The sequence below is a fragment of the Trematomus bernacchii genome, unplaced genomic scaffold (genome assembly GCF_902827165.1).
Source record: "Trematomus bernacchii unplaced genomic scaffold, fTreBer1.1, whole genome shotgun sequence".
In the NCBI taxonomy this organism is placed as follows: Eukaryota; Metazoa; Chordata; class Actinopteri; order Perciformes; family Nototheniidae; genus Trematomus; species Trematomus bernacchii.
The window spans coordinates 3118883-3131102 of NW_022987582.1; the positions used below are offsets into that span (position 1 = coordinate 3118883).

Here is a 12220-nt window from a genome sequence, read left to right on the forward strand (position 1 = left end):
CTGTGGAAGCCGTAATACTGTAAAAAGCACCACCAATCATTTTAGCCGGCCCGGCTAAAATAACTGGATGGCCTACCTGCCTGTCAGCCTTCCATCTGTGCACAAACTTATCTCGTGCCCTCATTGGTCATGTGCGCGTTCGTGTGTGTTGGAGGAGGGGCTCTCTAAGGAAGTGGCAGATTTTTTCCGGTTGTGTATTTTCAAATTCTAGCGCACTCGAGCTGGTTTTTCCAAAATTACCTACCCCACCTTTAAATTCCATAATGAACAGTCAAATGCAAACTAAAAGTCTGACTAACGATACAATCTTTTGACAAAACACACATGAACTAAAACAAACGAAGGACTTTTTTTGAGGACATCATTAATATTCTTTTATTAGTAAAAACACAATGCAGCCACAGTCAAAGAGCTGGAACATAACACACCTGTGAGTTATTCATTTACAAATTATCGGTAGTTATTACATTTTTACTTTGGTAAAGGAATTAAGGCAGACAAATATTAACTTGATGTCTATATAAAGACTTTTTAAAAATACATATGCCACAAAGTAATATAGATGTCTGATCCATGGTCTGCAGCATGAGTGATGCTTTGATGCATGTGAATGGATGGATCACAGGATGAATTAAAGGGCCTCTGGTTTTAGTAGTATAATTCCTGATCCCACCAACCTGAGGGATTCAACACAATACATTATTAAATACAATAAAGGCAAAGTTGTTATTGATTGATAACAAATGGGTGATTTTTAGTAAGAAGGATATTCTTGGCTTACTTCCTGGATGTCTTCTGACTCCTAACTTCCTGATCTCATCATAGACAAAGATTAAAATACCATATGGAACAGGAATAAACCACCACTGGACTCTGGGGAAGAAAACACAACATGTAACATTAGACCACAGGCTAGAGCTTTATATTAAATATATAAATGATTAATAACGCGTGAGCTTCACTACCGACTGAAGCTGAATTAATAATGTATAAATTAAAATGTATGTGCTCAGAATTCCCAACATACAGACGTTTCCTTTAAATCCAGTCTGAGCTTTGAATCGAGGTGTTTGCCTTTACCTGATTGGCATGAAATTGAAGATGTTGGGCATCCCAGGGCAGTAACATAGCAGATTACCCAGAAGGAGCTGGAAGACTATGGCGGAGACAAGGACTTTGTTCCTGCACACATAAAGACGATAAACATCAAACACCAAACAAAGCGTATTATACCATTTTAAAAGAACTGAAATGTATTACACTGACATTTATAAACTATTTATAAATCAATATCTAAGATTTGCGCCGTTTCTTTGTATCTGGTTGCTGACAAGTTGTTTTAATGAAATGACTGCAAGACTAGTGACAGGTGTGAACATCTTTGAATATTTCCTGAAGGCTGTGTGGTTGAAATAATGTCAGGTTGTTCTTCTATTCTCCATTCTGAGGATAACTGTGTGAATGCAGCATAACCTTTGGTGATGTTTATGTCAACACCATACAGCCAGAGAATTAACCCTCTACATTTAAAGCTATATTTTTTCCAAATGTTTTACATTATGCCATTATGAGAATGGGGCTTTACTGACCTGAAGAAACCTTGCGTGAACACAGAGAGACGTCGAGTTTTTCTGATCAGCACATCAGAGATCTGACAGATCTCTATGCTCACGAAAAACACAGTGTAGCACGTAAACTGCTGGTACAACCTCTGATTGAAGGTCTGGAAGCAGAGGTCATAAAGGAGGGAGTTATTTGGTTACTCAGATATTCCCTTAAACCAATCACTTTCTGTTGGATTAACATATGGGACAAAATGTGCCCAACCGTAGGTAGAATAACTAATAAGTGTCTTTACTAACCCATTCCTGTCCATAGCTGTCCTGCATGTCTTGAAAGTGAACGTTCTCCCAGTGTGCACGCAGGCCGATACACAAAAGTGGATACCAGCCCTCCTGCGCCATGGCTGCGAAATAATCTGTAAAACCTGCAAAAGACTGTATGGCTCCTATAAATCAAAAGAGAAAGAATACATGGAAGAATGGGTCAATAATGCTCACTTGGCAGGGGTAGTGACTTAGCCTCCTCCAGAAGGATTGTGAGTGCACTCTGTAACAGGTAAAGTATTATATACTTTATTGTTCAAGGGTACAAAATAGCATGTCTACTTAAAAGGAATCTGTTCCTCGACAGTTTGAAGTAAAATATTAAATTCAAAGTTACTAAATTAAGAGCCATACACACACACACACACACACACACACACACACACACCACACACACACACACACACACACACACACACACACACACACACACACACACACACACACACACACACACACACACACACACACAGCACACACACACACACACACACACACACCACACACACACACACACACACACAGTCTCACCAATCTGGAAGTATGAGTACACAGCCAGGGATTCGTTTACTAGACGATCACGACGAGGGTTCCTGGGCTTTAAGTTCATGATGTCGCTCTCTGCTTTCTCATACGCCAGAGAGACAGAGGGGTACTACAGGAGGGACATTCATAAATAAACAATATAACACACTGCAGCAGATACAAGAGTAAGGAAGCTAATGATGCTTTAATTTACTTTAAAGGTCACTTAATCATGGTCATTTTGAAAATGCAATCAAGCTAAAGACATCATCTTTAATACAAATCAATTGCCAGTGAGATGACAACCAGAGTAATAACCATACATAAGAAATTAGCTTTCTTGCTGAACTGGTCCTAATTACATAATTACTCACAATGTCAGTGGCAAGTTCGATGAAGAGAATAGTGATACAGCCGAGAGGAAGAGGCACGCTGCAGGTGATGTAGATCAGATATGGAGTCAGCTCAGGAATGTTCTTAGTGAGTGTGTAGGCAATGGACTTCTTCAGGTTGTCAAAGATAAGACGGCCTGCACACACAAACACACCTCAATAATGCAGCTCAATATCTTTGAATTTACGAAATGCTCATTATTCAGCATATAGCATACTTTTACTTACTTGTACCTGTACTGTATATAGTAACCAACAAGGTAATAAAATGTGTAAACAACAGTTTTAGGTGCTGACCCTATAAGGCAATCTCTTCGAGTACTTTTAATCTATTTTTCAGGTCAGATACATTGAAAATAAAAGAGACATCTGTCAACAGAGACAGGTGTGATAATATCCCCCATGTTTGACCACCATTTTGGTGAAATCACAGATTCTTCTCCTCTTAGTCTCACCCTGCTCCACTCCAGTGACAATGGAGGCAAAGTTGTCGTCCAACAGGATCATGTCTGCGGCGTTCTTGGCAGCGTCGGACCCTGCGATCCCCATGGCGACACCAATATCAGCCTTCTTAAGAGCCGGAGAGTCGTTCACACCATCACCTGTCACAGCGACGATAGAGCCCTGGGGGGATAACAGATAAAAACATCTGAGAATGTGATCTGATCATACACGCTGGATATGAATACATGCAAACCAATTTCTTCCCCTGCAGCTTTCTCATACACAATCCTCCCAGGAGACCATATTGAAATCAGATGTTGGCTTTATAGTGTCTATACATACAGTATGTAGGAAACTGGCTTTGGTGATCTTTTTTTAATTATGAAATACATTTCATTGAGGTATATGTAGTAAGGTGAGGTGTGTGGGTGCTTTTTCTGTGTATTTACCAGTCGTTGACAACTCTCCACAATAATCAGTTTCTGCTGAGGGGATGTTCTTGCAAACACCATCTCAGGATGGTTTCGGAGAGCTTCATCCAGTTCCTCACTGCTCATGTCCTTCAGCTGACCCCCACTGATCACACAGGCACGGGCGTCCCTGCACACACACAACACAGTGACGCACAGTTACATATGATATAGACAAAGGCATGCATTCAAACAATCCAGTGCATCTCTTGTGACTCTTTGTAGGACAATGATGCCAGACACTGTAGTCATGTGTAGTTATCACACAATAAAAAATAAACATTACACTGCATTAGACAGAAAGGCAGTAGGTAGTTTGCAAATACCTCTTGTTGACTTGTTCCACAGGTATGCGCTTCCTCTGGGCAATGTCTTCCACAGTTTCACTTCCTTCTGTGATGATACCAACGTTAGCGGCTATGGCCCTTGCTGTGATTGGATGGTCTCCAGTCACCATCACAACCTGAAGTCACAAAGTCAAAAAGCAGTCTCATTTAAAATAAATATCTAAACCAACAAGCTGTTTTTTACGTGTACAGTATGCGGGGCAATTTGGACATACCCTGATGCCAGCGGTACGACATTTCATCACTGCACCAGGCACAGTGGCTCGAGGCGGGTCAATCATTGAGATGAGACCAGCGAAGCACAATCCTGACGTGGGGAAATTCATCTCATCTGCGTCAAATCGATAGCCACGAGGAACTTCTTTCTCACTCAGATAGAGATGACAAAAACCTACAGCAGGAGTGGAAAGAAGAAACAGCAGAACAAAAAACGAATTTAACTAATATAAGTTTCCACAAAGGAGAAGAAGTCTAATGAATTTGGTATTGCTACTCAAATAAATGGTACAAATATAACCTAAGTGTGTATTGAGTGTATTGTGTAACCTCAAATAGACATTACTTTTTCCCGATACAATGTTTAACAAAAGGTAGATGACAGTTTTGGCATACAATTTTCAATAGGCCAGCTGTTAAGGTATATATATGTGTTAAGGAATAATTCTTCTAGATATCTAACCTTTTACTCTGACATGTGTTATCTCCTTTAAGGAAAGGCCTTGGTGCCATATGTGTTGTTGTCACCAGTGTGTGACCGGTCAACTTGACTGGCATGAAGGGTAATTGTTGTGGGAACACTGAGGCACTTCTTTATCGGTGTTTGTGGGCTCTAGGATGTGAAATCCTTGAGGCCATGAGCGTCGGACGCAGGTGATTCAGTGTTTAGTCTACTCCTTCAGAGATGTTGATTACTCTCTGTGAACCAGTTAAAAGGTCTAGCATAGAGAGAGGTTCTTCAGAATTGACGTGGCAACTCTACCGTGTGGTCAGAACCTCTGACTCTTTGATTTGTGATGTGAATCCTCCGGCCGAATACTCTGAATAAACCCATCAGTGTTTGACATCAAAGCTCCAACTCTCACCGTGTCTCCTTCCTGAGTCGGTGACTCCATGCATTGCTACACAGAAGTTTCCTCCACAATATGTATATTGTATGACTCCATGTATTACTGTGTATCATATTGTTTATGTAAGTAGCTGCGACTACTACTGTGTTCATTGGGTAGCGCTGTGCGCATGATTGTGATGTCACTACCAGGAGACAGTTAGAGTCTTGACCTGTGTGCATCAAATAAACAACGCCGAGATGAATGGCTAAACTTGAACTGTGAGAATATTCACCTTTCCGCTGCAGATAGACAAAAGGTAGACGTTTACTCTGCTAACACCATTCACATGATTAGGCTACATTAGGGTTAAATGAAGGACTCTCTTACCCAGGACTCGCTCTCCCAGTCCTCCCAGGTCCATGTAAGCGGTCTGAAACGCTTCGCTCCACTGCTCATCCAGTGGCAGCTCCTGTCCTTTTATCAAAATGGTGGAGCAGCGCTCTAAGATACGTTCAGGTGCTCCCTTCATCACCAACAGGTAGCGAAGGTCCAGAGGATCATCCAGTTCATGGATAGATAGCTGGATAGAAAGGGGGTTGAGAAGCTGAATACAAATATAGATCCACCACAAATCATCACATTATCAAAGTAGGACAAACCTAGATGATAGTATAAAAAAATGAAAAAATGATCTCCTGGCTAATCTTCTTGTTGACCAATGTAGTAATTGATTAAATATGACACCAAGCCCTGCTCCCACCTGGAACTTGTTGGTGGAGTTGAAGGGCACTTCCACTGCCTTCTTGAAGCGATCACGGTAGTCCATAACGTTTCCTACAGAGAGCTCTGTAAACTTCAGCAGAGCGGTCTCTGAAGCATCTCCTACCACCAGCCTCTGTGAGAGATCATAAAAGTTTCAACAAAAAACAAACAATAGAAGCCAAACAGCAATATAGAGTACTAAAGCTTAATTGACATTTATTTAGCTCACATCGATGTGGACAACAACATTATAAACTTCACACTTTTACCTTAGGAATAGGCACGCCTTCCTGATCGGGTCTGAATGTGGCTCTGTTACAAAGGGTGGCCACTCTCGCCAGTGAACGCCATGTTTCTGAAGACTGGTCAAAACTCTTACCTGGAAACCACACAATCACACCATTATTCAAATATGACTATTGTGTTAATTAATATGAACTTTTAAGCCTCACTGACACAACCTTTTGGCACACTGAGGTTATCCACATTTGAAATGCATGTTGTAGTTGAAATAACAAACCACAGCTTATTATAGCCTATGTGACATCTACATTATAAATTGCTCAAATAAACAACAGTGGTTGATTTAAAATTAAATGCTTTTAACAATAACAAGTTGTATTGAATGTGTGTACCTGACTGATCTTCAGTGGTGTCAGCGGCGTGGACGTGGTTGTCGAACCAAAGGTGAGCTACAGTCATCCTGTTCTGAGTCAGGGTCCCCGTCTTATCAGAACAGATCACTGAAGTGGAGCCTAAACACACAAACAGTTTAAAAAAGGTTACATACAGTATGTACCTACATTCATGCTGGATTGTCTTAATATAGAGCACATTCCCTTCATTTCTATATGACCCTGAACGGAACAATATACTAACCTAATGTCTCCACAGCCTCCAAGTTCTTCACAACGCAGTTCTTCCTGGCAAGTCGTTTCGCAGTCAGAGACAGACATACCTGTTGACAAAGACTCAGGCTGTTAGAGAAAAAGCCTACAGCAGACACTAAGAAACAAATATTCATACGTTTGCATACTATTGACTAATAAACAAAGCTAGGTTTTTCTTGCTGCCATCAACATCCAATAGGATAATTCATTCTGTCGAGATCTGATATTATAGAGAAATAATGGACGCTAAACACAATAGATCTATAGAAATTGACATTTGTTGCAGCGACTCACAGTAACTGTAGCAAGTAGCCCCTCTGGCACATAAGCCACCACGATAGCCATGAAGAAGATCATAGCTTCCAGGAAGGCATATCCAATGAACATGGCAACCACAAAGAAGGTAAACCCAAAAAAGATTGCGAGTCCGGCGATGATGTCAACAAAATGTTCAATTTCTATGGCAATGGGTGTCTTCTCGTTACCCACGCCGCTCGCCAAGGTGGCAATCCGACCAATGATGGTACGGTCACCTGTGCTAATGATCATACCTGTGGCTATACCTAGAGAGCAGAGGAGAAAGAAGTGGCTCATGATCACAAACAAATACAAACAAATGACTCAATAGATTATGCCAGTCAAAGGTTTCATATGTTAAGTATGCACTGTTTATTGTACCTTCCATACAGGTTGTAGAGAAGAAAGCAATGTTTTTGGTCTCCAGTGGATTCTCATGAGTGCACTCTGGAGTCCTGCTTTGCGGTTCAGACTCTCCTGTCAAGGATGAGTTGTCCACCTGGCACAGAGAGTTAATTCATTAAAGTCTCATTACATGTCCATGAAAAAAAATGGGTAGTAAGGGAGGATGTCTGATTATGGATTCGGCCACACCTACTTCTCAAATATGGCACAATTCAAAATAAGTAATTTAGTCTGTATTCTGGGTATTCAAATTGTTACTCCAGCTGGCCTCATATGCTGTTAAATACTATAGTCATTACAGTAAGACAATTTACAAAACTGATTTTATGTGGACCCAATAATGAAAAACATAACAAAGTCTAGGCCTAAGCTTGCCTCATGTCATATTACAGTAGTCCATATGTATGTATGTTATACAGAATATGTGTGTGAGATCTACCTTGCAGGCCTGACTAGTGATGATGCGAATGTCAGCAGGGATTCCGTCTCCTCCTTTGATCTCCACCAAATCCCCCACCACCAACTGGTATGCGTTGATCACGTTTTTCTGACCATCACGGATCACAACGGCTTGCTATTTTTCAGATTGGGAGAAAATCAGCAAAGATGAAGGCACATGAACACATGAAGAAAAGACACAGGGTGAGAGAGGTGGAAACAAGTAAAGGATAAAGATAAAAACACATATATATATTATTTTCCGTTGATTACAGTGCAACTAACCTGTGGCACCAGATTCTTGAAGCTGGCAATGATGTTAGTACTCTTGAATTCTTGGTAGTAACCAAAGCAACCAGTCACCACAACGACAGCAATGAGGACGACGGCCAAGTACAGCTAGGGTGAGAAAGAAGATGTAACCATAAAAACAGGTACCTAGTAGGGCTGTGCAATTAATCGTATTTTAATCTCGATTACGATTTTGGCTTGCAACGATTACGAAAACAACGTAATCGAAATAAAACGATAATTATTTTTATTAAAAAAAAAAAAAATGTAATTATCTCTTTTTTTTTTTTTTTTTTTCAGTTGAATTATACTTAAAGTTTAGGGTAATCAACTGTTAAAAACATACTGTTCACATTTTTGTTTCAATAAATGGATGTTTTCAAAGTAAATGGATAATCGTTTTTATTAATCGTGATATCAATTATTGACCAAAATAATCGTGATTAGGATTTTTGCCATAATCGCACAGCCCTAGTACCTAGTACTGTTTCAAATCAATGTACTCTTTTTTTTGTGTCTCTTTCTCTATGTCCCCCTCCTGCTCAACGCAATCCACAGATGTATTACTTTTCTAAAATAACTCTAAAATAAAAACATAACTCACATTGTCAAAGCAGTTGACGTTCCCTTTTGCAAGTTCGATCCCAAAGGCGATAGAGCAGATGCAGGCTGCGACCCACATCAGACACTGCAGCCCTCCAGCCAGCTGCCTGGCAAACTTCACATACTCTGGAGTTCCTTTGGGAGGCTTCAATTCATTAGGACCATCTCTCTCAAAGACTTGAGCGGCGAAAGTGGAGGTCAGACCCTGGGGATGGAAAACAGAAAAAACAAGTATGCTTAGTTTAGGAATACACAAAACAAATGAGCTTGGACACATCATTCTCTTTGAACCTAAGGACCCACACAGGGGGAAATAATGGAGTAGGATATAAAGATAAAACAAAATAAGTGTATAAGGGAGGATAACGTTTATGAAATAGCAACTGACAAACATTAGAGAAAAAGTATTTCAGAAGAAATGTCTTACCTTGGTAACACTAGTGTTGTACCTCATTTCCAGTTCATCAATTGTAATCTCATGGTCGTCCTGCAGGAGGAGACATATTGCTGAATTAATTCAGAGCAAAAATGTGATGTGTAATAGCTGGCTGGTTGTAATGTGGAGGTTATAATTGCAGAAAGGTTAAGGTAAATGGACTGCAGTTATAAAAGCGCTTTTCCAGTCTTTGCAACTACTTTAAGTGATTTTACATATACAAGTCAACATTCACTAATTCACAAACATTCATACATAGAGGCTGCCACCTGCTCAGGGAGACCACACATTCACGCACCATTGGCCAGGCCTTTGTGCCTGTAGCCATCAGGCTGCACAATCAAGTGCTAACCATGTAACCCATCAAAAGTAACCCATACTTTTTTTAAATCAATTTTTTTACTAATCTCTACTGTCCTGTTTTTCATTCTCACTCTGTTGCTGTTTTAATTCCTGAATTTCCCCACGGGGATAAATAAAGGTCCATCTTATCGTCTCTTATCTTATACCAGCGAGAGGAATGAGGGGTTAAGTATCTCTCCCCCTGAGCCATGCAGCCGACCCTGCATATTCTCATGACTGTGCAGCCCTGAGGCTTCTCTCTTTACTTACTATATCAATTTCTTTCTTCATGCCCTCCATTTTCTCCTTCTTATTCACTTTTTTCTTCTTCTTCTTCTTCTCCATATCTCCATCCATCTCGAACATGTCGTAAGTGTCCTGATGGCAGAAAATGATTTGCAAAGTGTTTACATAATTACACAATTGACAGACTGGAGTGCAAGAGTGATTCTCTTTCATTATTTGAATGACCTTGAGTAAATGATTGAAAGTATACCTGTATAAAAACACCTTATACAATTAAAATGTTATATATTAAACACGAATTAGGTAGTGTATAAAAACAGAGATATATAAAATTAAAAAGTAATACTAAAGTCTACCCAAAATCCCAACAAATAATGAAAAAAAAGTGAACAGTCATGTGCAGGGTTGCCTACCTTTTTACTCATGGTTGCACGTGTGTTATGGGAATGCTCTCCTAAATCAATGGAAGTCCAGAGCACTCGATCCTTTTTCTTGCCCCCCGAAATGTTGACTGTCAGTCAGGGTCCAGTCCCAAACACACACCTGTTTTTCTCACTCTCTCTCACACACACACACATACACTATGGTCAGAACCAGGAACGTTTTTTCTGGAAAAGTCTTTTATACAAAACAACTCCCTTTTTTATAAGCACATGCGCACAACACTTGTGGACACACACACACACACACACACACACACACACACACACACACACACACACACACACACACACACACACACACACACGCACACACACACACTTATGTATGTTTAAACACGCATTTTAATACGACTACCTGCGTAATATGGTACTTCAGGTAGCAACAATGTCACCCCTAGGCAGGTCACACATACATACACACAAATACACTCATATCATAAGCTACGCAGGTATCTCTTATCTCCCTTCTGCACGTTTCTTTTCATGATAAACTGATTGGAGTAAAGAGCAGAGGAAAAATGAAGGTTAAACCAGACCAATGTCGTTCCTACCAGTCTCCGTGACATTAAACTGCATCCAGAACTAAATGCTGCACTACACACTACTGGCCAACGAGTCATTCTGGGGGTCGAAATTTGATTGATTGCCTGGACACAGTAAGCATTAACTGAAAATAGCTGGCTTTGCGTGTCCTGGGAAACTTAGCCATCTTTTCTTCTGCCATAAAGCTAAGACCTGGTGGTCGATTGTACCCAAAGAAAAAGACAAGTGAAACTAAAACAGGATGCACAATTCACAGCCTGAAACCTGTTGCACAGGCCAGACAGTTGCCGATGTCCTGCTGCACCAAATAGCTACATTCAAAGGGAAAAGACATCACAGAGAAAATAGCCTCCAGCAGTCACAATCCCTGCACATCAGCAGAGCTACAACAGGTAGCATCAACCACAGAGGCAAGCTAATGGTATCAGCAAGCATGTCTCCTACTGATGTTTTTGCCTCCTGCAGTTTGAGTGGCACAGTGACTGTCACTGTTTAATAAACACTCCTGTCCCCACATTTTTACCCTTTGTCAGTTTCTGAGTTTTTCTTATGGGGGCTTTTGGATTAGTGTTACTTTTGTTTTTAATCGCAACAAAACCACAAAACACAAAAACCTAAATGGTTTATGTTTTTTTTAAATCAAGAACACAGTGGTTCACTGACATCAACACCAACCTGTTCTAGGCTGAGGGTCATTATATCAGATATGCGTCAGCTAGCATGCTGTCTATACATCAATAACCTCTGACAAAGGACCATTTCACTTGTAGAGGTTAAAAAAGGCACACTGTTGCAGCTCCAGAAGCAGATACTTCATAACATATAATCATTAATATTACCTACTAGAAATATCCACCCAAACATACACTTACAGCCATCTGTTGATACTATAAGCAAGGCAAATCCTTCCTGTGGGGACTCCAAGTAAGAAATGCATTGTTTTAAATCCTGTTTCATTATGCTATTCTTTATTGAAAAATAAAAGTCAAAATTAAGATAAGGTCACCCTGTCCCTTGACTTTTCCTGCCCAGAACATGTTGCATGCTGGGTAAACAAGAGCCAGGTACGATAAGTTGTGTTTAAGTGAGTCAATATCTTTATGTAGCCTGTAAACCGTAGAGTGACAGTGGCTGTGTAACCAAAGCAATGTTATCAACCAGATTTTATCAGCTCTAATTACACATTACTGGGGGGCAGGTGAGGATGGAGAGTATAAAGGGGAAGATGCAGTAACAAAAGTGTGAGAGACGGGCACAGATAGAGGGACCAAAACACACAAACACACAATCGTTGCCTCGAGGTTAAAAAGTAGCTTCACAAAAAAAAGTGCTGTTTGTCAATGGTCTGAGCACTACTAAGGAAACATTAAAGAATCTCTAAAGAAATGATGTGTACTGAGTTCCATTATAA

General features: G+C 40.3%; 1 protein-coding gene across 1 annotated transcript; it reads right to left on the reverse strand.

Moving 5' to 3' along the window:
• Positions 1–418: 418 nt before the first annotated feature.
• On the reverse strand, positions 419–10381 carry LOC117480677 (potassium-transporting ATPase alpha chain 1). The gene is made up of 24 exons (XM_034128087.1): positions 10237–10381; positions 9848–9955; positions 9227–9286; positions 8801–9004; positions 8191–8304; positions 7907–8041; positions 7444–7561; positions 7060–7328; positions 6755–6833; positions 6511–6630; positions 6145–6254; positions 5874–6008; positions 5501–5693; positions 4280–4455; positions 4044–4180; positions 3697–3847; positions 3259–3427; positions 2786–2940; positions 2418–2541; positions 1863–2008; positions 1590–1723; positions 1081–1182; positions 782–873; positions 419–677 (listed from the first exon to the last, which is right to left on the reverse strand). Exons 1-24 carry the CDS (start codon positions 10246–10248, stop codon positions 649–651), a joined length of 3072 nt encoding a protein of 1023 aa, XP_033983978.1. The 5' UTR covers positions 10249–10381; the 3' UTR covers positions 419–648.
• Between the last annotated feature and the right edge of the window lie 1839 nt (positions 10382–12220).